This window comes from Gymnoscopelus braueri (assembly GCF_963280865.1).
Source record: "Gymnoscopelus braueri genome assembly, chromosome: 3".
NCBI lineage: Eukaryota > Metazoa > Chordata > Actinopteri > Myctophiformes > Myctophidae > Gymnoscopelus > Gymnoscopelus braueri.
The window spans coordinates 53044654-53071775 of record NC_137612.1 but is presented as its reverse complement, the minus strand read 5'-3'; the positions used below and the strand labels follow the sequence as shown (position 1 = coordinate 53071775).

Genomic DNA, 27122 nt, shown 5'->3' with positions numbered 1-27122 from the left:
AGTGGGGATGTGTCAGATATGATACAACAGGTTCTTGGTCCAAGTATTCATTACACTGATTTATAAAAAAATCAGTGTAATGTGTGTATCATATATGATACGTTTGGTGACATAATGATTGTGATGCTATATAAACACGTTTAGCTGGGGACCCCCTGGAACCCCCCCCCCCCCTTCCCAGGACCCCTGGGGGTCCCCACTTTGAGAACCACTGCTTTACTCCCTCCTCCATTCCCTTTTTTTTCCTCCTCCATCCTTTCTTCATCACCCCCCCCCCCCCTCTCTCTCTGGTTCCTTTCAGCCCTATCCAGTCTTATAAGCTGGACTGAACTAGGGGGGGCTGCCAATTTCCTACTCTTTCTGGCTGGGTGGACGTGAATGGCCCGCTGCCTTGTTAAAGGAGGGGTTTGGGGAGGTGGGGTGGGGGTGTGGGGGGGGGACCGGGCAAGGGGCCCCTGACGATGAGCCCTGCGGCCCCCGTGGCTGAATTAGCGGGCAGGCTGGCCAGCTCAGAGCTTTCACACCCCGGCGCAGGGCTAGCAGCCTCCCCCCCCCCGCCCCCCACCCCCCCCCCGCACCAAGCGGGGCCAGCGGCGCAGGCCCAATTAAAGCTGCCCCTGGCTCCCTTTCAGAGCTCGGCCTCATGCGCCTGTCCTCCACTCCATTGATTAGATTAGGGCCTGCCTAAAAAGATGCAGAGAGACTGAGATGCACAGAGAGAGAGAGAGAGACAGACAGACAGACAGAGAGAGACAGAGAGAGAGAGACAGAGACAGAGAGAGATATTGAGAGATTCTGTGCAGAGAAGAACAGAAACGAGGCTAAAGACAAAAATAAACAAAAGCAGACAAGAAGGAAAAAGAGATGGGATATTTTTTTCCCCTTCCATAATGCTTGAGTGCTAGCTAGCGCTAGTTAGCTAGCACACTGATTTTCAAACCTTTTTTTTTTATTTCAAGGACGCCCCATCTCTTGAGAGTGGACAAATGGAACCAAATGGACCCGTCTCAGAGTTACAGACCTGTAAAGGGTCAATTTGGACTACCCCCCCCCCCACCCCTCAAAGGACCCAGAGGGTCCCTCCCTGGACCCCCACGTTGACACCCCCCCCCCCCTGACACTAGCATCCCATGTGGCCAAAAGGAGAAAAGGCCTGCATGTATGCGTCTTGGCTCGTCAGCGCTGTGGCGCTGTGAGAAAAGAGCTCGTCTTAGCGAGCTCAGGCATGAACTCTTTCTTTCTAACCCTGGCTCTTTCACGGTGAAGAGACACACAGCCAAGAGGACCTGCCCCCCCCCCCCCAGAGCCTTTCTACTTTGTAACCTCACACACTTTCCTTCCTTCTTTGCCTTCGTTTTCTTTCTCAAGGCCTGTTCATGTGTGTGGGCACGGTGGAACAAGGGTGGTGGGGAGGGACGACAGAAATATCCGTCTTGTTTTTTTTACTGCTCACAAATAAGTAAAAGAGGGGGAGGGGGGGTTAATGATCTCCAGGGCATCCAAATTCGCTGGGAACCCCGATGGCCCCAAAAACAAAACAAAAGAGAGAGAAAGAGAGAGAGAGAGAGAGAGAGAGAACAAAAAAAAGGAAAGACGACATAAAAGTTTCTCACAGGAACCCCGACAATGGTGAGTCATGCCCAGAAAAAGAAAAAAAAATCAAACAACAACACACAGTCATGAATAAACATGAATGCAAATGAGGCGAGCTCCTCCTCCCCCCCCCCCCCACCCCCACCCCTTGCTCGTCGAGAGAGCGCGAGCGAAGCAAACCCCCACATCTCTCAGATCAGAGCAGACCGGAGGGGGGGGGGGGGGGGGGGATCCATAAGCCCAGCTGGATCAAATATCACATCAGTGAAACCAATATTAAAAGGTCTCCACTTTCACTGCTCCCATGTGGGACGTTTCGAGGCTTATTTGTCAGTTATTTGTGTGGGTTTGTAGGGCATTTGGGTGGAGGTAGCTCTGTGTGTGTGTGTGTGTGTGTGTGTGTGTGTGTGTGTGTGTGTGTGTGTGATGTGTGTGTGTGTGTGTGTGTGTGTGGTGTGTGTGTGTGTGTGTGTGTTGTGGTGGTTTTGTGGGAGCCAGACTCACAGGACTCGCAGGGCCTTGAGGCCCCTGAAGGCCCCCTCGGTGACGTGGCTGATGGAGTTGTGTCCCAGACGGAGGCTGTGGAGCTCCCCCTGCATGGCTAGACTGCCCCTCGTCTAGACGAGTCAAGTTGTTGTACGACAGATTCCTGGAGAGAGAGAGAGAGAGAGAGCGAACGGGGAGAGTCAAAGAGAGACACAGAGAGAGAGAATGACAGAGAAAAGAGGGCAGAGACAGAGTTGTTAAGGCAGGCAGAGAGAGAGAAAGAGAAATATACTGTGTGAGGTCTGGGGCTGGAGATGACAGTTTGGCAGAACACTGGAGGTAACTCGAGACATCATTATGCTGAATTTCATGGCTGATTCCATGTCTATTTGCCACTTGGTGATGTGTTTTTCCATGGCGCTTTCCTTTTTTTTTGTTCTCCCCTCCTCGCTCCTGCACCACAAGACGTTAACGGAGAATGTGCTTAGCAGGCCTTGCAGAGCTAAGCGCCCGACGGTCGAGGAAAACCGATTCTCGCTCGCTAACGTGCGTCACATAGCTAACAGCCCTCAGTTTATAAGGGCACTTGAGCATGTGGTAAACCCTCGGAGAACCTCGCTGCCGCTCTTCCAATTACACACACGCCGCAGCCATGTACCGGCTATAACATATAACAACGCTCTAATGCGTTCCGATTGCGGATGATAATGAATCCCACAGTCGAGATCGGGTGGACGCCGGTATTCAAAAGGCGGTGTTTTTATTGCCCTCTCGGTGGCCCTGCCGGCCTGTCTCCGGGGCCGAGGATCGGGTCTGCTTGACCGGTCATGTGTGGAGAGATTCTCCCTGATGGCGAGGCTCAGCCTGGCCTATTTGGAATGCAATAACTGCTGGCTGCTCATAAAGACAGGCCCTCTCTCCTCTATCCCTCCCCTGTTTCTCTGCGCTATCTGGAAGGGAGAGAGTCATCACGACCCGAGATAATAAAAATCATAGAACCGTTCACCATGATGATGCACGGCCAGACATGGGGAGCCGTCAGCGATTCTGTCATGCACAAAATGGAAAACATTCACAGGAAACGAGCATCGAGATAATATTGCAGAGTAAACTAATGGCGCTTTACTAAAGGGTAAACCCAGAACCGTTCAGAACCTGAAACTTTCCAAAACCTTTGTAAGTTCTGTGATTTTTTTTTTTTTGGTTTACGTTTAGGTTATAAACACAACCATCCCTGAAGGAGGAGGTACGCCATAAAACGAAACTCATGAGAAAAGCAAAAATAGCCGATCTACAAGCTCACAATGTTGCTATTTTCTATATTTTCTACAACATTTGAACGTATAAGTTCTGAGTTCTGGAGTTCCTCCTGAGCAGGGCTCCAAATGATGTTCTGAGAACATATCATCTCTGTCGGGTGGAAACCTCATATGTCCAAAGCTGTAACTTTTCAAGATTCAAGTTCAAAAGCATCAAAAGTAGCAGATCCACAAGCTCAAAACACGTTGCTTCGCGCAGCGTTTCGAGCTTGTAGATCTGCTACTTTTGATGCTTTTGTGTGATGCAGTAGTATGATCAGGTGGCATGTTAATTTACGGGGGTTTCTGCCCGCGACGATATCTAAAACAGAGTTCTAGTGTAAATGGAAGCACATCCAGAACCTGTGAAATACGTTTCACGGCACGGTTCACTTCAGTTCTTATCGTCAAAAAGAGCTATAAGTCTGGACGCAAGTGGACTAAGAGGGAACGCAAGCTATCCGTCTCCCTCTCTCCCTCATACAGTATCTCTGTCTCACTTTACGGTTGAACTGAAACGCGGTGCGGGAGCAAAACTGATACCCCTGATGGGGGCAGGCACTGCGGTTAGCGATGCCTCACCTGAGCACGCTGCTGCTGTCGCTGCTGCTGCTAGCTACGGTGACAGTCACGTCAATAGCTTCTGAAAGGCTTCTGGATAATAGCTCCTCGTTGGTTAGACAAAGAGCAAGGAGGGTTACCCACAGCGTAATTACCACAACACAAACCAGCAGGGGATTATGTGCTGGTTTGCCAAACCCCCGCGTCTCAGACCTGAATAGAAAAACGCTTGTCGAAAGGCTTAAGTACTGTCAAAGCCCAGCTCTAATTATGGGATAAACAGGCTTATCCTAGAGAATAGCGTGGCATATTGGGTGTTAAGGCACGGCGTTCCTTAGCCCCGGTTAGGGTAGTAGGGATGATATGGGCGGGGGAAGGAAGAAGGGTACGGTTCTCAGGCTATAGTTCAAGGACACAGCCTGCGGTTTTAGAGTGAAGAGCGAGCGACCGAATGAAAAAAGGGAAAGAAATGCCAGAATTTAAGAATGCGTTAATCTGATCCTGCAAATAGTGTGCGTGGTTTCCTCTTTTAGGTTCAAATTATCCAGGGGAACCAGTTGGCATTTTTTTTATTCTGCACGACAGGTAGCTAAAATAACTTTTAAAAGAATGTCTTAAAATCATACATAACTACCCCCGAATTCCTTTCCACAACAATTATCTCATGTTTAGCATATTTAACCACGGTCTGCTGACAGATATGTGCGTGTCAATAATTGCTACGTGTTGGGGAGTTAATGGAGGGGTGCCGCTGCTCACAGTTCTCGTAGCTTCTGGCAGAACTTCCAGCCGTCGGGGTTGATGCGGGCGATGGAGTTGTTGTTGAGGAAAAGCTGCTGCAGTGAGCTCAGACCGTACAGGGAGCCGCCGTTCACTTCCGTCAGGCTGTTGTAGTCCAAATGACTGTAAGGAACCACAGGAGGACATATTTAGATACAGTCATATAGACATATACAGTCATATAGACTGATATGGTTCTCAAACTGGGGGTCCCCAAAATAGTTTTTTGCGGGGTCCACAGATGATTTGCTCAATGTGCAACATTGTTTTCTCACTCAACAATAAACAGACCAACATACAGTACAAGTGTATACAGGGTATCTGCACATTTCTAAAGTGACAATTTAAGGACTTTTAAAACCTCTTTAATACATCTAAAATGAAAAAAAGAAGAAGTTATAAAACAAGACCATTACTGCATCCAAAGTAATCAACAAACTATACTATAAAAATAGCCGATTCAGTCAGAACCACTGTGGTTCAGAGAATTTTGAGTGCCAGTGTGCGAAATTAATTGACATCCACTGGTCAGGGAGAATTATATATGACAGGAATCGAGAACCCGTTCTCTGACACACCAATGTAGTGTACAAACAACTGGTTCACTAAGTGGGGTACGGATAACGCCAGGGTTCCGTGGCGGGGTTCCAGGGTGGTCCCCGGCTTAATTTGCTTAACCAGTCTAACCATATTTAATAGCCAATCTGCCAGCTAGTACATGAGCTTGAAATCTAAACGAGCTTGTAGATCGGCCATTTTTTGGAGTGTGAAAAATGTGCAATCATTTAGAAATCTCTTTAACACAAATCGTCTCTTACGGGGGTCCCTGGCACAACATATTTTCAGATGGGGGGGGGAGAGTTGGCGGCCAAATACATATCAATTAGAGGGGGGCTCCTTGTTGTCATGAAGATGTTTGAGAAGCGGCGGCACAAAAAAACACGAGGTGAACGTACAGGACTTTCATCTTGGACAGGTCCCAGAAGGCTCCGTCCGTTAGCTTGCTGACGTTGTTCCTCTGCAGCTTGAGCACCTCCAGACTGGACAGACCCTGGAAGGTGAGACCCTCCACCTGACGGATCCGGTTCCTGTTCAGCTCGCTGAGGGTGGAGAGAGAAGACACACGACGACAACGGAGAACGGTAAGCAAGTCACTGATACTGAGAAGAAGAGGGTCATTGAGGACATTTTTATTTGCACCCATAAAGACCTGAGGCCCGATCCTACAAACGCCTTCTAAAGCTGTAGTTCGCACACTTTAAGATTTTTCAAAATTGTTCTGCGCTGTGAGCTTGCAGATCTGCTATTTTTTGAATAGCGAACGCAAAAATCTAAAATCACACAGATGCTTTCCCGGTTTCAATGGGTCAACCTGTTTCTATCCTGTGTTCTTTTTTTCTCCTCATATCCAACTCTATCTCCGACTCTCTATCCTCTTCTCTTCTCACGGAAACTACAATATGCACGATAAAATGACCTGTAAACCTGTGACGTGACAATAAGAATCCTGATTCCTCTTTGCTATTCCTGAAGGTTAACATTGGGAGATGAAAAACATCCTATCCAACGTTTTCCATGTGTCTTTAATCTTTGACCGAGTAATGCTGTGCCCTTTCATGCCCCACACATGAATCCATCGCACCTATAAGTCAAACCCTAGGAATCGGGTTAGCTTAATGTGGTTACAACTAACCACTGGCTCGACAGGCATTCCACTGTGGTATCTGTTCCACCTGTGGTATGGGGCCTGTGCGTGCGTGTGCGCGCGCGCTGTGCGTGCCGTGCATGTGTGTGTGTGTGTGTACCCGCAGGGTTTGAGGCCGAGCGCTCGGCTTACAAACAAGGGTCAAGCTCTGACCCGGCCATCCCTTTTGCACCGACCCACGGCTCCATAAATCCAAGTCACCTGGAGGAGCAAAACCAACTTAACAAGGAAGCGGCCCAGATTCCCCGGAATCTGTCTCCACTCAGATAAGTATCATCTAAGGAAAACACAGCTTGTTGCAGGTCTTCGGTTTAGGTTCCTTTATTTTCCATGTGTGTGTGTGTGGGGTTGGGGGGGGGGGGGGGCACGGCAAATTGCGTGAGATGTGAAAACCACAGTCGCTCTCTTCTCTTCTCTAGCCTTATCAAAAGGGCCGGGAGCCTGTTTTGCATGTAACGATGAAGCCGCACACCTGGCGTGTGTGTGTGTGTGTGTGTGTGTGTGTGTGTGTGTCTGTGTGTGTGTGAGGGGTGTGATGGCCCCCAGCCCCTGCGAGCGTAAACATCCACACAGGACTCTTTTGTGTTCGGGGTGTGTTTTCGCCACCAGCGTTAGTGCAGATACAGTGTCACCGGGGCCACCTGCCCGACAATGGGCACCTGGGGAAACCGCTGGAGCCACAATGGAGGAGATTCCCATTACATGTGTCCCTCCCCCTACCCCCTCCCCCCCTCAGAATGGAGGTGTTGAGCTATGGATAGCTCTACCGCCTCTCTATGCTGGAGGGAGGGGGGAGGGGGGGGGGGAGACTGAGAAGGTGGATAATGGAGCAAATGTTTGCAGGGAATACACAGCCAGCACCACTTTGGAGCTCAGCGACTGTGGGTAAAGAAGGCAGTAAATCAAGCTAGGTGGAACCCGCTTGTCTGGTGGGCCGGCGGCTCAAACCAGTGTTAAACACACACACACAAACTAAACCAACATTAACGTTGCTGCTGTCGGGCAGAAACCTCTTATCTCCATATTTAAACTTCGTAAATTAACGCCCCCTACGTGATCATATACTACGGCGTCACACAAAAAGCATCAAAAGTAGCAGATCTACAAGCTTGAAACGCGGCGCGAAGCGACGCATTCCGAGCTTGTAGATCTGCTACTTTTGCTCTTTTTCGAATTTGAATGCTGAAAAGTAACAGATTTGGACATAATATGAGGTTTCCACCCGACAGAGACGATAGATAGCACCTCCTCCTTGTACTGAATTCTCCTCAAATCCATATGTGTGTGTGTGTGTGTGTGTGCGTGTTTTTTTATTTTTTTATGCTGTACTCACAGCTGTATGAGCCTGGGCAGCCGGAAGGCCTTGACAGGGACCTGGCTGATGCGGTTCCGGCTCAGTCTGAGGACCTGCAGGGTCGAGCCCAGATGGTCCAGAGCTCCCAGCTCCAACGTGCTGATCTTGTTGTTGCTCAGGTACCTGGAAAACAGAGACACGGCACGTCTTAAAACACACACACACACACACACACACACACACACAGCTCTTGGTTCGGAATGGACCGCAGTCGTGTGGTCGAGACCGACCGTGAGAGAGTGAAAAGGAAGGCAAGAAATGAAAAAAGGATGGCACAGGGAACAGACATTAATAATAATAATGTTATAATACAATCCGGCTTATGTACCGTCCTTCCTTTTTTTTCTATTTACATTTTTATCCCACGATTTTGTAACCCATTTTTTCACCCAGTGCCACTTGCCTATGTAATCCTGGGCGCTACTCTCCCTCTACCAACCTGGGGAGAGCCCAGAACTGAGCTCATGCCCCCTTCAATGTAGCGCCTTGCTAAGTACTCAAAAGACGCTTTACAGAAAACAAAACGAAATACTGTATTAACCACATGAGCCCCAGCCTCCACATTCTGGACATGTAATAGAAGGCGACCATTCGGCGAAAATAGGCGATTTACAAGCTCACAAGGCAACGCGGCACAGAGCCTGCAGATCGTCAAAGAGATTTGATGTAGAGGGTAAAGAAGGAGGGGGGTCCCCATAAGTACAGACCCCTGGGGGACCCCGGTCAGCGGAGTATAATAAGGTTTAAGGGGCTTAAAGCAAAGAATGAAAAGGGAGACAAAATCAAGCAGAAGAAGACACAGGAGCTCTCTCTACTCACAGGTCTTTGATTTGGAGGCCTGCTGGGAAGCCGTGGCCTCGCAGCTCCGTGATGTCGTTGTTACTCAGATCCAGGGTCTCCAGGGACGCCATGTCTCCGAGCCGCACGCCGTCGACGCTGCGGATCTTATTGTGATGTCTGAGAGAAGAAAACAAACAAAACGCAGAAAATAAACAAATGACACGTTCAAAGGGCAGTGTTGAGCAGCGTTTCGGCAAACTCTGGCACTCGCGAAAACAAAAAAAAACGCGTTTCAGAAAAAAGTCGACCTCTCCCCCAAAAAATTTTTCCCACACTCACTTTCAGCACCCACTCCCATACTCCCAACCTCCACCCCCCAACCACCCCCTTAGCGTCCCTAAGCCCCTCTCAGGAGGCAAAGACAAGAGTACACAAGAGCAAAGTGGTCCGCAGTCCCCCCCCACAGCAAACAACTACTTGAGGAGGCTGGTCCTTCTCCAAACAATCCCATGGACACCTGTAGCATTTTTTTCCACAGAGCTTAGTGTCACCCAATCATCCAGACATCCAGGGCATCACTTTAATTGATCACCAAGAAGAGCCACCGAGCCATCTAGGGGGTTTTAGAGCACTTAACACCGTGATGGATGGGAGAGGTGGCTTCTCAAGGACTGGGACCTGTTGTTATGCCTGATTTATACGTGGTGACGCACCGGGGGTGTCTCGCACAGAATTTTGCCCGATCTATAAGCTCGCAGCAACGTGTCACGCTGCGTTCTGAGCTTGTAGATCAGAAATCTCAATCTCAAGTCAGCACCACTCCCTTAAACAACCCATTAAAACCGGGAAAGCATCTGTCATTTTAGATTTTTTTTGCGTTGGCTATCTGTTATTTTTGAACATTTTTTAAAAATCTTGAAAGTGTGACAACTACTGATTTAGAAGGCATTTGTAGAATCGGTCTCAGGTCTTAATGGGTTAAACAGGTCATATTTTTCTTAAGTCGAAATAAACACAGAGGCACCCGAGGGGAAGTGGACTAAAAAAAAGGGGAGGTGCAAAAGCAGAGTTCCTGTTTAAACACAAAAGAAGTGGCGGTGCCCCCCAGAGGTACCACCACCTACCGAATGCGTAGATCAGCTAGTTTCGGCGCGAGACACAATGTGCAACCAAGTACAAACCAGGCTCTGAGGACACGAAGCTCAACTCAGCCTAACGTGATTGGTCACGTCATTCATGTCCACTGCCATGACATCATCTTTTAATCTTAATGTAATTAGGGGTGAAATTATTAACGGATTAATAGATTTTTGGTGTAAACAAATAATTGGCTTAGTGACGTCTCTACCACTTTCCATTTCTGCCACTCCTTCAAGAGGCAGTACCCACTTGGCCCCAGGGGGAGATACACCTGTGCTTATGAACTTCAGCCAGTACTACCTGTCAACCAAGTAGGCGTCTCCTGCCTGACACCAGGGTTTACATGTCTCAATGGAAGAGCGGCGAGACCACCTCCAACCACTGCAGATGAGCAAGGTTGTAATTGTACTAACATAGTCTACCATACAGATTGGTTCACGTAACATTGTACGTATTAACCCATTAAGACCTGAGGCCGATTCTGCAAAATATCTTCTAAATCCTAACAGTTTTTTGAAAAAGCGTATGCTACTATGTATGTCAGTGATTCTCGAACTTTTTCATGTCAAGGACCCCCAAAATGTATATGTATTTGGCCGCGGACCCCCATCTCAAAATATTTTGTTCCAGGGACCCCCAGAAGCAAAGATTTGAGTTACAAATGTTTGCTTTAAAAAATATCTATTCAAAGATTTGCAAAAATGTTCAAGATTTTTCAAAAATAGCAGATCTAAAAGCTCGTAGCGCGGCACTCGGTGCAGCGCTATGAGCTTGTAGATCTGCTATTTTTGAATAGCCAAAGTTTAAAATAATGCTTTTTCGTTCAAACCTAAAAATGACACAGATGCGTTCCAGGTCTTAAAGGGTTCAAATAAGTTCTGTATCGCAGTTTTAATATTGATATTTTGACTGTGTACTTAGGGCATTATATGCCATGTATAGACTTAACTGCAACTTAAACAGGGTAGTATGCCAGGGTCAACAACACTGCCTTTCTGGTGAAAATGCTAAAATATAGCCCAGCTGTCATTTAAAGACAGGATGAGAGCCCAGAATAGCGCCCCATCATCTCAGAATATGTCCTCCCGATGGGACGCGTTCATATAAATGCCCAAAAGTGAGCAGTACTAAAAACACACAACCGTTCCCTTTTAGACAAGGAGAAGCAAAGCATTCAGCGCCCGCACATGGGAAGGTTATTTCAAGGCATCATTTGACAAGGCTCGTTAGCTTTGGGGGCAAACAGCAGGCCTGAGAAAAGAATGAGGATCATTTATTTAGGAAAAAAAAAATAAGCCTCACGCCCCCCCCAACCCCGTTTTTTATTTTGGCCCTGCTCTAGGAGTGTGGAATGGAGGGTCACAGTCCAACCCTGCCCCCCCCCCTTCAACATCTGTGCTGGGCTATTTTGGGGTATATGGACGGACGGTCGGGACCCATACCACATAGGAGACAAGAAGAGAGAGAGAGAGAGCAAGAGAGAATCTCAGTCACTTCGCTCTGTTTACCTTGGAGGAGCAAGAGAATGGCGGAGGGACACAGTGGGACGTACAGCCAGGGACACACACACACACACACACACACACACACACACACACACACACACACACACACACACACACACACACACACACACACACACACACACACACACACACACACACACACACACACACACACACACACACACACACACACACACCTCAAATTAGGCCTGGGGCGATATGACTTCAAATCAAAATGATTATTTCAAAGTTTTGCCTTGATTACGACTAATGAACGATTATACAAAAGAAATTGTGAAAATAGCTCACAGTGAGCTTGCAGGCTTTTTTGGGGGGGAAATATAATACAGGGTTAAGTAGTTAAAAAGGTTATAAATGATAATAAAAAACAGTGGTGTTGATTCGTTGATATATAAGAAAGAAAAACATACACGGAAAAAATACTTGCTTCTCGATACATGGGTTTTGATATATTTTCTGTGTATTTGCCCAGTCCTACCTCAAACACATGGACAGGACTGAGACAGTAGCACACATGCGCACACCACATACACACACACACACACACACACACACACACACACACACACACACACACACACACACACACACACACACACACACACACACACACACACACACACACACACACACACACACACACACACACACACACACACACACACACACACACGCTGGTCATATGGTTCTGTCCTGTGTGTGTGTGTGTGTGTGTGTGTGTGTGCACAGGGCCAGTGTTATCTGAGCGCACATGAAAGCCCCCGGTTGGATGACACATATGACACATGCCAGGGCACTGGCAGCGCTGTCCTGACACTCCGGCTAAAGTTACTGACCTCACGTGCACACGCCTGCCCACATGCACACGCACGATAGCCTATACTCCTACTGGTTCTCAGCCTGTGGGTCGGGGCCCCACTGGTGGGCCGCGAGGGTATCCCAAATAATTAGCAAAGCACTAATATCTTCTTGACCCATTTAGAAATGAGGCTGATTCTAAAAAACGCCTTCTAAATCCTGACCTAAGTTTTCTGAAAAACTTCAAATATGTATTACTTTATTTTTTTTAATGTATGTTATACAGCAAAAAGTATCAATAATGTAGAAGTAATCTGTTACAAGTAAACCGGAATTCAAAATGTACTTGAGTAAAAGTACAAAAGTATTGGTATCAAAATGTACTTAAAGTACCAAAACTTAAAGTACTAAAATGTTTGAAAATAGCAGATCTACAAGCTCAGAACGCGTCACGATGCGACGCGTTGTGAGCTTGTAGATCTGCTATTTTCAAATAGCCTAGGTATAAAACAGGGCTGAAGTGGTTAACACATCCACCGCCAGAGGTTAATCTCATAATGTACTCACCAGTGCCAAGGTGTTTTTGTTGTTTTTTTGTTTTTTTCATGTCGCCATAGATCTTGTTAAAATCCTTAAGATTGAGCCGTGAACGGTCTGTTTACATCCGCGAGATCTCCCTGTATCTCCCAGTGAAGACCGCATGTCAAACGGACTTCCATGACTGTAGTTAGAGCGGATTACGTTAAACAGTGAAATGCGAGGAGAAAAAACTACAGGAAGAGAATTGAGTTTCAGTTTCGTCTGTAGAATGGGAGCGGGCGTGATCGTCGAAACCGGATCCCAAATAATTCTATTTCCTGTCATCAAACCGGAAACGGAAGTGGATCAAAAAAATTCCGAAAGTGCACCCGGACCGCGCATGCGCGAAAAGACCGCAGCCCGTAGGACTACGGGCTCGGCGCTTAACCGTTGGATTTAACGGCCCGTAGAACTACGGGCCCGGCGGTAAAGGTGTTAATGTATGTTTTAAAATGTAATAATTTATACTTGCAAAGTAACTAGTAACTAGTTTTCAAAAAATAATTGTAGTGGAGTAAAAGTACAATATTTGCCTCTGAGAAGTAGCGGAGTAAAAGTAAAAGTATAGACAATTGGAAATACTCCAGTAAAGTAAAAGTACCTCAAAATTGTACTTAAGTGCAGTACTTTAGTAAATGTACTTAGTTACTTTCCACCACTGGCTCCATTTGATACAAGGTTGATTGATTTTAAAATAAACAACCACTGAAAATGCCCTTATCCAGAAAAGGTTGAACCACTGTCCCACTCCAAGCTCCCTGCCGTAGCTAAAAGACGCGAGAGAGAGACTTGGACACAAGTCCATGTCTCTCTGCTTTAAATCAACATACGCTGAACTGATGTGGAGCCAACAGTTTAACACATCCACCGCCAAGAACGTAGTCCTACGGTCCGTTAAATCCAACTGTTAAGCGCCGAAACCGTAGTCCTACGGTCCGGGTGTTTTTTCCTTTTTTTCGAAATTTTTTTTTTTCAATTTTTTACGGGGACCATTTTCAGTGTAACACCACCCGAAGTCGACCGGAAGTGCGATCGCGTTTTTTGTTTCCCGTCGGCCTCCATTATAAGTCGTACACAAAACCCCCTGTAAACCTATGTAGTTTTTCATCCTCGCATTTCCCATGTTAACATAAACGATCAGAACTCAAACATGGCGGCTCCGTTTGACACGCGGTCTCGACGAGTAGAGACCAGGACATGTGCTCGTGCAATCTAAAGGATTTTAACAAGATCTATGGCGACATCAAAAAAACAAAAAAAACAACAAAAACACCTTGGCACTGGTGAGTACATTATGAGATTAGCCCTTGGCGGTGGATGTGTTAATGTTAAGCCACAAACTACTCAACAAAGAACTTGAAATCTTGGTTCGGCTCACTGATTGCCAAATTTCCCAGAATTCCCTATCTTTTTCTTGCTGTGTACGCGTGCGTGCGTGTGTGCGTGTGTGCTGTGTGTGTTGTGTGTATGGGCAGGTGCTCCGCCAGTCAATCTTCATCAAAACAAGGTCAGTCCCCCTCTCCTTTCCAGCCGTAACACACACGCGCGCACGCACGCACGCACGCACGCACGCACGCACGCACGCACGCACGCACGCACACACACACAGTCAACCATTTACTTAGTCTGGAAGGAGGAGGGGTCACATCACAGCAGCCCACCTGAATAAACAGTGGCGGAAATAGTTAAAGATGAGTCGCAGACTCTCACACACACACACACACACACACACTCACACACAGGCTCTGGTGCGGGTGAGGTGGGGTCAACAGCTGGTGACCTTCGCTGGGAAAAACAGATCAGTCTCAAACTGGTGGGAGATGTTGGCCTCTCGCCCCTTTTCTCTCTCTCTCTCTCTCTCTCTCTCTCTCTCTTTCTCTGTGACCAGCCAAGTTCTGTCTTTCTTTCTTTCTTTCTCTATCTCTCATTCTCGCCACATCCCTCTTTTCCATCCCACACTTATAAGAGCCCAGCTGTGCGCGAGCGAGAGTGAGAGAGAGAGAGAGAGAGAGATAGAGAGAGCTAGAGAGAGAGAGAGACTGTTCACAGCACGTTTGAAGTCACCACACTATACACAATAGAGCCGTTTATAAAAAAAGGAAAAAACTGTGATTATCACACGGCCGGTGACATTTGTGCAAAAGGCGAGCTTCCATTCGCTCTACCCGCTCTTTGATGTGTCTGAAGGTCTTTATTTGGGCCCGATCCCACTTAATTCCAAATCTCATTATCCCCCCCCCCCCCCCCCCCCCCTACTGACCGTCTGAGGGCGACGGCCATGAGGGAGGCTCATTCTGACACCTCGCCTTTTGATGTACACGGAGGGGCTAGTTTACGCAAAGCCAGCCCCGTTTCTCCACACTTTCCAGTGTGATCTTTGGGAGCAGATTTGTCCGCCCACGTTTGAAGCCGGGGCCGTCCCAGACAAAAGAGGAATTATTTCCAAATCAGATCATCCCCGTCCCGCAGGACACGTGATTTCCATCGCCCGCCCGCCCGCCCGCCCGCCCGCCTGCACTTTTCGTCTTTGATGTTTCGACAGGAAGGGACCGGGCCGCTGGACGGGGACATGTGCGCCGCTGCCCTCGCGGCCAGTTTTTGACGCCATGTTTTTTTCTTCTCCAAACCTTGTTCGATTCATTCATTCTTGGTGGGATCTCGAGGGGTAAAAGTGCAAGGTGGGCCGGCGAGCGCTCGTCTCATTTAGGCTGGTATGGTACTTGCCAATCATCTCGCCACAAACCATTGGTTCTCAAACTTTTATTTTATTTCAAGGACCCTGTCGTAGGGCTGTCACGATTACACATTTAAGTTGCCGATTAATTGCCACACAAATAATTGCGATTAACATTTAATTGTGTTTTCGGCATTGAACATTGGAACATAATAAAAAAAAAAATTCTGTTCGGTTTTTAATTTGCTTCATAATCACAAATTGCACAAGGCAGATAGGACAAATAACTTAAATATACAAATACATTACTGACACATTTGATAATTGTATACTTTGATTATTTTTTTTTTAAATAGCAGAAATAGCCGATTCTGCTATTTTTGGAAAATGTTTCATTTTTCCACATGGAAACGATTACGACGATTATGAAAAATAACTGCGATTATGTAAAAAAAAAAGCGAAATAGACCATTATGTAATAATTGTGACAGGCCTACTAATTATGGATCTAAATCATTAATTGCCGAGGCAAGAGGAGTCGGAGACACGTGTATAAAAGTGGCGGTGCTTATGTTTTAATTACATGAATTACGAGAAGTACGTTAAGACACACAGGTCGGTGGTACGGTAGTTCCACGGTAGTTCCGCCAACAACCCAGCGATCAGACCATAGTTAATACTCTAGGGCCTAAATGGTGCCAGAACTGATACCTTTATTCTTTTTAAACTGTCAAACCCGTGAGGGTCCATTTGGTTCCATTTGTACGCTCTCAGAGTTGCAGACCTGTAAGGGTCCATTTGGAACCCTCTCAAAGCACCCAGAGGGGTACCCAGACCGCACCTTGAGAAACCACGGCCACAAGCCCCTATGATCTCAGCAGCAATCAAGTGTTTTTTCCGGGGGGGAAACAAGCCCCCTGATTGGTTTGTTGGCCAATCCGATCAAAGAGCGCCGATTGGCTGCCAAAGGACCCGGCTTGACGTGCAGCGCCGCGACACTGTCCACACGGATTAATAGGATGAAGTGCTCACTGCAGGCCCACTGCTCATTGGCTTATCACTGCCTTGATGAACTCCACAAGGGAGATCAAAGGAAAGCGGACGGACGACAGGGAGCGAGGGAGGTGAGAAAGAGCCTGCGGGGGAGCGGAAGGAGGAGGTGAAGAAGAGAAAGAGTTTGGGTCACCGTTCAAACCGGGAGGAGAGGGAACGGAGGAGGGGGGGGCGGAAAAAGGGCTCAATAGTGGAGAAACTAAAATAATACTATCGTGTTCATTTCATTCTGAGAGTGTAGTTATTAGGAGATGCACGATTTAGACATTTTGGCTGATATCTGATATCTGATATCTGATTAACTGCATTGCAGGTCGGTGCCTTGCATGGTTTCCTCCACCATCGGTGTATGAATGTGTGTGTGAATGTAATGCACATTGTAAAAGCGCTTTGGATAAAGGTGCTATATAAATGCACCATTTAACTGATTCATCCACTATGATTTTATTCCAGAAGGTAGGCATGGGTATACATTGATTGGGTTTTATCCGACCGATTTTAAAACTTTAAACTGTCAATGACATTAATAGCCTTTTTTAGTAGTACACTTGGTTTAATTCTGAGAACCTTCGGCCAGTGCTGCCTTGCGCTGATTCCAGATTAGCCTTAATCATCTTACCGGTTACTTACACAGCAGTACAAAACACTACCCAGTATTCGGTACTATTCTACTATACGGTATTGGACGTGGTGGTACCGGTTCTAGTATGGTACCAGTTCTAGTATGGTACCGGTTCTAGTATGGTACCGGTTCTCGGCGCTCAACCCTACGTTTAGCCTCGATCTCCAGGCTTTTATTTTTTATTTTTGCTTAAAAAAAATAAAAGCCTCGATGTTCCGGGCATAGGAAGTGGGAGTCATCCTCAACCAACCAGAGTGCAGTGGGCGTCGCTCCAAATGTTATGCGGAGCGGGGTGGGGGTGACGGACAGATCGGTGAACCAATGGGATCCCACGCATTCTCTCTCCGGAGATGTTAAACCCGCCCCTCTATGCCAGATATCAGACACGCTAGGGCAGTCTACCCTACGTTAGACAGCGCTACTCTACAGTGCATCTCACATCCACCATCTTGTTAGCGGTTGCCGGTTAGCGACGACGCTAGCCGACAGCCAGCCTAGTGAGTGACACGTGGCCGGCGGCACAGGCACAGGCACAAGGCTCCCGAGGTGGCATCCTCTGTCAAAGACACTCGGTAGCATTCAGCGCTTGAATGCCCCGGCATTCTGGAAGGAAGGACTACACAAGTCAGGACTGGATCTGGTCGGAGGCCCCCGAAGAAAGACTCTCTCTGTGTGTCTGTCTGTCCGTCCGTCTGTGTGTCTGTGTGTCTGTGGAACCACTGTCTCACACAGACCTGCAGTCAGACGACATTCCAGCGGGCTCTCCGACCAACGGCGCAGGAATTCCGCACGCACTGCACTGCCTCTGCCAAGGCACACACACACACACACACACACACACACACACACACACACACGCAAGGAAAGGGAGGGCTTGGGGATAGTGGAGGTTGGCGAGGAGGGGGCGGTTGCATGAACCTGAGCTGGAGTCCAACTCTCTCCCCCCCCTCACCTCTTCTTCATGCCGCAGCCCCCCCCCCCCCTTCCTACAGTAACCGAGGTGATGTCACTCATGTCACTGTGACCCACCCAGCCTCGTTCACCCCCTGATCTGCCTCCCCCCCCCCCTCCCTCCCTCCCTCGCCCCGGTTTACAGTAAAGCCGCATGACCGACAGCCGCAGCTGCAAGGGTGTTCCGAGGGGCATTTCAGCTGTGTAGCTTTGTAAAGATAGGACCCTCCCCCTCTATCCCCACCTCCTCTCTCGCTCTCTCTCTCTCTTCCCATCAGGTCTACGGGTCTTCCCATAGCAACAGGCCAAAAAAAGACACCCCCCCCCAATCCCGTTAGCAGGACAGGAGAGAGGAGAACAGAGAGCAAGTGCAGATGATCCCTGCAAGCGAAAGGTGAACCTCGCTCTGGGTGGGTTTCACGTCAGAGGAACGAGTCACCCCCCCCCCCATACAATACAAAACAAAACAAAATAAAACAAAAAAAAGCAACAACAGTTTCTGAACTCTCACTCGATCGATCCGCGTTTTGACAGGCGGCCGCGATTTCAGCCCGACAGAGGGAGTCCGCGACGTGTTGCTCAATCGAAACCTCGATTTCCCAACAGACAATAAGTGCTGAGGGCAGCATTCCGACTGAATCTTGGCCCCGCGGGCGGCCCGATGATAAATCCTGCGTATCGGGCAGATGACACACAGGGAGAGGCCGGGGCATGACCATTACTAAGCCCATCGCTGAAAGTGATACGCCGGCGATGAGGCACTTCACAGGAGCCGGCAGCTGCATGCTTTAATATCGGGGGGAGTCGGTCGGTTGTGCTAGCAAGGCGTGAAAGAAAATACACACAGACTGTTTCGGAGTGTTCACACTAGCCCAGCTATGGTGGGGGGAGGGGGGGGGGGCTTTAAGGCAACGCGTTTTCTGGTTGAGTGAGAAGCTAGAATGTTCCGTCGCTACACATGACAAGGCAAAACAACGTCTCAGACCCCCACAACAATGAGACCTCACAGACAGATTAGACGGGCAGGCCGTGGTCATAGTGTGTGTGTGGTGTGTGTGTGTGTGTGTGCATGAAAGAGAGAATGTCAATAGGCCACTGCGCTTATAGTTGTGATACACACAAGATGATAAGCAGTGATGCATGTACACACACACACACACACACACACACACACGCACACAAACTCACATGTGTGCGGCGCGCACACATATATATACACACACACATTCACACACACCAGCCGTTCCCAAATAGGGCAGTAAATCTCCAGTGAAATGCCAGCGCACGCAGGCCCTGCAGGCAGAATTTCACAACTGGAAGCAACTAGCAAAAGAGCTGTATGGGACCTGACACTTCAGCTAGCTAGCGCCGCGCGGCTGGCTAACAAGACTAGTCAAGCTGGTCGAGAGTGTGTACCGATCACTCCCAACGGCTCTCCAATAAAGTCAGAGCGGACAAACAATGTTGATCCGAGTTTAGCCGGTCGAACGGGAACATCAAGTCCCTAAGTTCCTAATAGCACTCGTGATGGCTATCATCGACTAATTGCGATCGTACTGGACAGATGTAAAAGTAGATGTGACCTAAAGTCGAGGGACTATTTCAAGAGCCCGTCCGAGATGCCACGGTTCACAACCCAACCCCAGCCCCAGATGGATATGGTGACAGAATGAGGGGGAGTTAAGTGGGCCGATGTACTCACAGGTAGAGGGATACGATCTTGGAGGCGGCCTGTCCTAAATCCGGCACGGAGGTCAGCTCATTGTGGTCCAGCCGTCTGTATAGAGGGACAAACATCAAAACAGTTAGTGAGTTCATAAGAGAACGAATCCTCAAGTGTTCCAATTCAATGCTGCAATTCCAGAAAACGTATTTGAATGCATGAAATGTTATCAGAATCAGGAGAGAGAGGAAGAGCAAGGAGAAAAATCTAAGATATCTATTCCAGTGGTTCTCAAAGTGGGGTCCCCAGCTAAATGTGTTTTGTGTGGGAGACGCAGGTTTGAATCCGGGACGTTACAGTTGCAGTTGCCTCTCTCTCTCTCTCCCTCTCTCTCTCATAACAATGGACCCTCAGTTGAGAAACCACAGTGGACCTTATCACATTGGGTTCATTCAATTACGTAGTGGTTCTAGCGATTGGAGATGCCTCTTCAACGCATCTGCCTCGCCGAGCTCAAGCCAACGAGTCACGTGTTCGTTGTCTCCGCCGGGCCGGATGTTCTGTGAGCACTGAGCAGCCAAATCTCACGCACCCCTTCGATCAATCGGCGTGAAACTTTGCATGCACACTCGCAGTAGGCCAAGGAAGAACCGCCGCCCCCAGATTTTTCTTATCGGCAAAGACGGACTATATAACATGTTATAGGCCAATGTTTTGGCCTATAACTCTTGAACCGTAGGTCGTACAGTCACATTTTCCCCTTCCATTGGATTCCTTTGGATCATGATGCAACTCCACATCACATATCGAGGGGCCTCTAAACAACGCAGAGCCTAAAGATTAGGCACAAGTTATCTCATGAGTCATGTGACAATGACCGTCAGACAGGGTCCATACCGTTTGCCTGTAATTGCCTTCAAACATATGTGGGAGCGGGCCTTTTTCTTACAAAAAAAACACCACAGATGAACGCAACAACTTGCATGTTGAGGTAAATCTACAGAGCACACCTCAAAAAACGCTTTCACTTGGGGGCACCGTAAACAGTTGCGGTGTGTGTTGTACAAACTATGTCCCCCCCCCCCCCCCCCGGCAGCTTCCTCGTATCCTGAGGCTGCACCCCATACGATGAGGCCGGGCGGGCCTGGCGGAGGGAGATTTGCGCTCCGAAGAGGGCCGCACTTTTCTAGTATTTTAAAAATAACACAGGAGTAAAACAGATGTAGACATTAAGCGTATGACCGGTTGGGCCCTGCCTGCCAGAGATGTCACCAGTGTGTGTATCACCCGCTCGGCTTGTGTGTGTGTGTGCGTGTGCGTGTGCGTGTGCGTGTGCGTGTGCGCGTGTGTGTGTGTGTGTGTGTGTGTACGTGCCCCCATGTGCCAGTGCTGAGTGACAGCGAGCCAGGCCCTCTCCTCACCGTATAAAATATTTACAAGGCCAGTGTTGCCCACAGTATCGGGTGGTGGAGCGCAGGCTTAATATAGAAAACCACCACTTTATTCTCAATTGGACCCGGTTCAAGGCGATACATGCGGAAGATTGCTGTGCTAGGGCTGTGGGGCGGGTCGGGCCTTCAGATGGACGTTTCTAATTAAGATGTCAGACTGTCTCGGAGTTTGTCCATAACATTTTGTCCATCATCGTGCTCAAAAGCTTGTTTGCCCTGTCGTTGATGTGATCGTGATGATATATTCATATTGTAACATTGCAGACGCACGCACACTCCCGACGCCACTCGGATGGACACCAACACCGCGTGCAGAGGCACAGAGGGAGGCTATTCTGTTAAGAAATTGACGGGGCAGTGCGTGGTGTTCATGGATTTGCTGTCTGACTGCCAGATCGATGCTGCTGAGCTCTACTGAAAGGGACTGGGGTAAAACGGGAGCCCAGCCAACACGTGCACGCACACACACACACAAACTCTTTAACACAGGAGTGGTTTGAGTGGCTGGATCACTTGAGTGCAGGCACACGGACGGACACACACACACACACACACACACCACCCTAGTGTGTTTGGACACCCAAATCGTCCAGTTAAGTGTTCCTTGTCATGCTTTCCCCTCAAGTGTGATGTCCCAGGCACTGCTCTCTAAGCCAGTGGTTCTCAAAGTGAGGTCCACGGACCCCCAGGAGACCTTGAGATGGGTTACAGGGGGTCCCCAGCAAATACATGAACAGTTTAACCACTTTAACCCTATATTATACTCATACATAGCCATTTTCAAAAAAAATCTTGGGGTAAATAGATATTTTGAAACACAACATAAATCTTGTCTTATGGAGATCCCTGGCACAAACTATGGTTCTTAAAGAATGTTTAAGAACCACTGCCCTAGGCGTACGACTGCTGGGTGGGCTACTATCCAAGTATGTACATCTGGACTTACAGTATGGACACACAGCATGGCTGTACAACAGCACGTGTAATCCCCTGAGTGACTGCACTGGATACATAGACTACTACTTACAGCTCTCGTAAGTTGGGGAGATTGGCGAAGACTTCTTCGCTGATGTTCGTCAACTTGTTGCCGCCAAGATTTCTGAAAGAGAGGGGAGGGGGGGGGGGCATACGTTAACAATTTAAATCACTAACATAGTATATTTAATGGTATAGATGACGGATGAAAACACAAAATTACAATTTTGGCAACCATCTGTGACATTTAAAAATCCTATGCTATGTTTTTCTTTACCAAGATTTGTTTTACTCATCAACAGCGAGTCAGCAACCATGTTTGACAATCGGACGAACTTCGCTTTCTTTTTTTTTCCTCCCTCCAACTTGACAAATTGCCTCGCTCAGTGTGCGTTAAGTGTTTTCTGCAGTACATCCATTCAAGCTAACCTTCCAGCGTGGGCCAGATCAATACTATTGATACAGACTGTGTCTCTCTCTCCTGGCTCACTTTACCTAAGCCAGCCCACAGGCCATTCATCTGCACACAGCAGTCAATTTGCACTTTAGGGCTAATAGCGTATTTAATAGCTGGCACTTTACTTGTACAGCGGCTTATTAGAAAGTGATTTGTCCAGTGATATAGCGTTACCGCTGCCAAGTGTGTGTGTGTGCGTGTGTGTGGGGGGGACTCTGTGTGTGTATGTGATATTACAGTATGCCACCTGCATTTCAGATAAAGGTTCCCACGCTATGTGACTCAAATTGAGTCATAATGTGCAAACAAATGCCCTCTTTTGTTCATTAGTGTGACACACACACACACACACACACACACAGGCGCACAGATTTCTCTTCAGCCCGCTGGGCAGACAGGAGGTCGTACTGAGAGCGGTGTTGGTGTGTGAGTGGTGTTGGTGTGTGAGTGGTGTTGGTGTGTGTGCGCGTAGGGCTCAGGCAAGACGGAGACAAAGGGAGCCCACAGCTCTGAGCGGGCGGCCTGCCTCCCGTCCCGGCGTCCCTCGCCCCCAGACGTTAAGAGACAGCCCAGGAATGTTTCACAGGCCTGCCGAGAGATGGCCGCTTGTTCCTAGAGACCGGGGGACACATTTACCTGACGCACCACCCACATTCCTCGTCCTGTTGTCCAATAGACCATATTCACACGGCGGCCATGTTTCTATGAAGTCAATGAAAGTAGCCACCCCGGGTGGCGGCACTTTCAATGTTAAATTCCAATATGGCCGCCGTGTGAATATGGTCTATTAGGAGAGGCAGGCAGCTTCTCAGAGAGAGAGAGAGAGAGAGAGAGGCCACTGCGTAATAGCGGAAAATCGATGGCACTTAGATATCTCAAATTAATCTTACAACACTGAATGAATCCTCAAGCATGATTTTTTTTACCTCACCTTTTATGATTATTCTACTCGATTATTTTTGTCAAAGATTACAATATAATGTAATACATGTAATATAAATAGGATCAAATGTATCGTGAGGTGCTGGAGTGAACAGGAGACCCTGCAATGATCTTGAGCACCATTTGAACCACTTTCAACCTGGAATGCCCGTTTTTGACTTTTTGATTTTTGACAAGATTTTCGAAAGTAGCGATAATAGCAATCTACAAGCAGACAACAAGTTTATAGATCTGCTTTTTTCACGTCACATCGCAACACGCTGTGAGCTAGATCAGCCAATTTCGATGGCTAAATCGACAGTCAAATGTAGACATTTGCTAAAAATCGTAACAAAAAACAACATTGAAAGCCACAGATCACCCTATTACGGATCAAATGGACAAGTCAACCTTGAGGGGGAAAATAATTGGACGTTTTATAGAGCACCGCTTAATATGGTCGTGAGCTCCCATCTTTGTATGCCTCTCCTTCCCTTTCGGTTCTCGCTCTCCTTCAGTCTGCTTGATTGCAGATAATGACAGTCTCCCTTTCCTAACTCCTTCTCTCTTCGTGTGCGCTTGTGTGACGAGATAATAGCGGAGCGTGTGTCAGGCCTCCAGGCACAACTCTGACAGCGGTGTGTGTGTGTGTGTGTGTGTGTGTGTGTGTGTGTGTGTGTGTGTGTGTGTGTGTGTGTGTGTGTGTGTGTGTGTGTGTGTGTGTGTGTGTGTGTGTGTGTGTGTGTTGTGATTGCTCACTGGGGCACCTCCCCGCCATTGTGACCCAGAATGCTAAATTGCCATCCCCTGCAACAGGAGGCAATTACCTCGTTATGGGTGAAGCTAAGTGAAAAATCACAGGGTTTTCCTGCATGCCGCGGCAGCCGGGAGGTATGTATATTCAGAAGACACACGCGCGCACGCACACACACACACAGACACACACACACACAGAGGCATGTAGCGGAGGGACCGACGAGGGAGAAGGCTGTCATCTGTTAGGGCAATCATTGGTTTTAACAAGCGAGCTGATCGCCGCACAGATTGGCCCGCGAGAACTTTTACCTGCAAGACCCCCTTGTAGAGGACTCGCGAGCTAAATCGCCACAGATGTCACTTCCAAAGGTTCCCTTTTAAATGCTTTTTTAGAGAACATGACAAGAGGGTTAAAAGATGTAGCCTGAACGTACGGACATGAAAGGCAAAGTTTGAAACGGAGGCCGGAGGAGGAGGAGGGGGAAACATTTACAAACGTATGACTGGAAGAGGAGGAAAAAAAAGTCACAATCGAGAGCAAAACCTGCCGTACTGGTGCTAAAGGCCACGGTAACAAACAAAGCTGGTCCTCTGTGTGTTTATGCAAGGCACACATGTGGCGGTTTCCCAGAGTCACCTCTGACAAGCCGAAGGGAAGGTGTTTACACAATGGGTTTTTTTTTTTTCTCCCGGACCTCATTCAGCCAGATTCATTTTCCTGCCTATCAGATGAGATAAGTTTCACGGCGTTTTAACACCTACTGTATGAGGTGGCGCTGATAACAGCCGTTTCCCTCTCGCCTCCAGTCTCCCTTTCTCTCTCTCTCTCTCTCTCTCACGGTCTCTCTCTCCCCTGTGGAAGTGGGGTGGGGGTGTGTGATCGTGTCACCACTAACTGTGGGGTAATGCTTCACAGGTTGAAGCAACCTAAAGTCAGATGTATACTTCGTCATACGACGGTGTCACGCGAGGCAGTGAGTTGTTGTTGTTTTTTTCAACACCTGTGTCTCTCCGTTTAGTCCTCTGAGTGTTTACAGGTGAAACCAGTTTTCACTGGATCGGATGACTCTTACATCATTTTATGTGACTCGGAGTATATACATTAACTTACGAACAGTCTATGTATGCCATAGACAGTCGTGCTGCTGCAACACAATGTCGTAGCTCACTAGTTGCAAACTAACTAGTAGCTAGTACTAAGCCTCAAGTAGCGATTTTACACCCCCCCCCCCCCCATCTCTGTCGGAAAAGTTATATTGTTATTACGTTTCAATGACACGAAATGGCAAGAGTCGGGCCATGATTAAATATGGCAAATACTACAAAGCACTTCGTCGCCAGAAAAAAAAGCCCTGGGATATTTCAAACGGTGCATTCCATCACATTGTACAGCTAGAATGCCCGTGTTTATCCACACGGGCAGGACTGTTTGACATTAGTCAGCGGGATGAAAAAATCGGCACTCTCGAGCTAGTGCTTGACCAAAAAAAGCATTAAGAGGGCAATAATTTAAGTCTATGTGTCGGGCCAACTTTCCACACTGAACCAATTGTAAGGGGTCACGCATTTTTCTCACTGCATGGGCACACGACCAGCGCAAGCGCAATTGGTTTTCTTTGGAAATTCAAGTCCTCTGGACAATTGTACTTGAGTACAAGGTTGAGGTGTTGGCACTGCAAACATTCGAATACATAAGACAGGGGAGACTAAATTTAGCACCGCCGAATCCTATTCTGAACCGTGACCACAAACGTGTCACATTGAACACTCCTGCTGTGTTGAAGGTGGAACAGCTAGTAGTCATCAGCGACCACGAAGGTCGGCATAACCTCTGGTCTGTCCGTAGTGGAGAGAAATGTAACATGAGGGCAGCTGAGGTGAGGAGGGTGGGGGGGTTGGGAGAGAGAAGGCACGGTTACACTCCCACCTCCATCCAACCCACCGTCCGAGACCCTACTTGACCCTCTGCACACTCCCTGCCGAACACAAGCCCCCCCGACCCTTCCTCCCTCTCCTCCCCCCCCCCCCCCCCAAGACCTCCCCGCATATTATAAACGGTGGCCACAGGGGTCAAGACGAGAGACCAGATCATCTGTCTTTGCAAAAGTGTCCCAGACAACCCTTAACCCATTAAGACCTGAAGCCGATTCTACAAATGTCTTCTAAATCCCAACAGTATTCTGAAAAAATGTGTTTCTACATCAGTGGTTCTCAAACTTTTTCATGTCAAGGACCCCCAAAATGATATGTATTTGGCCGCAGACCCCCATCTCAAAATATTTTGTTCCAGGGACCCCCAGAAGCAAATATTTGAGTAAAAAATGTTCACTTTAAAATAATATATTCAAAGATTTGCACACATTTTCACGATTTTTCAAAAATAGCAGATCTACAAGCTCGTAGCGCGGCACTCGGTGCCGCGCTATGAGCTTGTATATCTGCTATTTTTGAATAGCCAAAGTGTAAAATAATGCTTTTTAACTCAAATCAAAAAGTGACACAGATGCGTTCCAGGTCTTAAAGGGTTAAAAATCTGCAAAACAGAACCATCACGCACTCAATAAATAAATAAATCACCAATTAAACAATGTGAAAATTCAACAGTATCCTTTAAATTAAAAAAGGAAGAAAAAAAAACTTAAGTGAAATGCTCGCTCATGCTACATGTCGGGCAAGTAACAAATGCACCACCTGTTGCCCTGAAGCACATAGCCCCTATTCTCCACGTCGTTTTAGGTCAAGTGACAACAGCACTAGGTCAGCATTCAGAGTTCTGGGTGGCTTGGAGTCACCTGAAACAATATTAGCTTTTGCATTAGCCCGTCAGCCAGACAGGGCTCCACAAGACACTGTGATAAACCCATAAACGGCCTGTCTGAGCAAACTGTCCTAGCGGGAAAGAGGGCTCGCCGCCCAACACTGCAATTAGCCCATCTTGGCATAGACACAGACAGCTGCCCGGGCTCTCCACTCGGTGAGGGCCAGTATACTCGCACCTC

At 47.9% G+C, this 27122-nt stretch overlaps 1 protein-coding gene across 1 annotated transcript in view; it reads right to left on the bottom strand.

Moving 5' to 3' along the window:
• The window catches only part of lrig1 (leucine-rich repeats and immunoglobulin-like domains 1), a 62068-nt gene that overhangs the window by 21641 nt on the left and 13305 nt on the right, over positions 1-27122 (bottom strand). Inside the window, 8 exon segments of the mRNA XM_080424132.1 lie at positions 2098-2204; positions 2206-2242; positions 4698-4841; positions 5675-5818; positions 7757-7900; positions 8597-8734; positions 19603-19677; positions 22042-22113. Of these exon segments, the coding sequence (XP_080280258.1) occupies positions 2098-2204; positions 2206-2242; positions 4698-4841; positions 5675-5818; positions 7757-7900; positions 8597-8734; positions 19603-19677; positions 22042-22113 (861 nt within the window).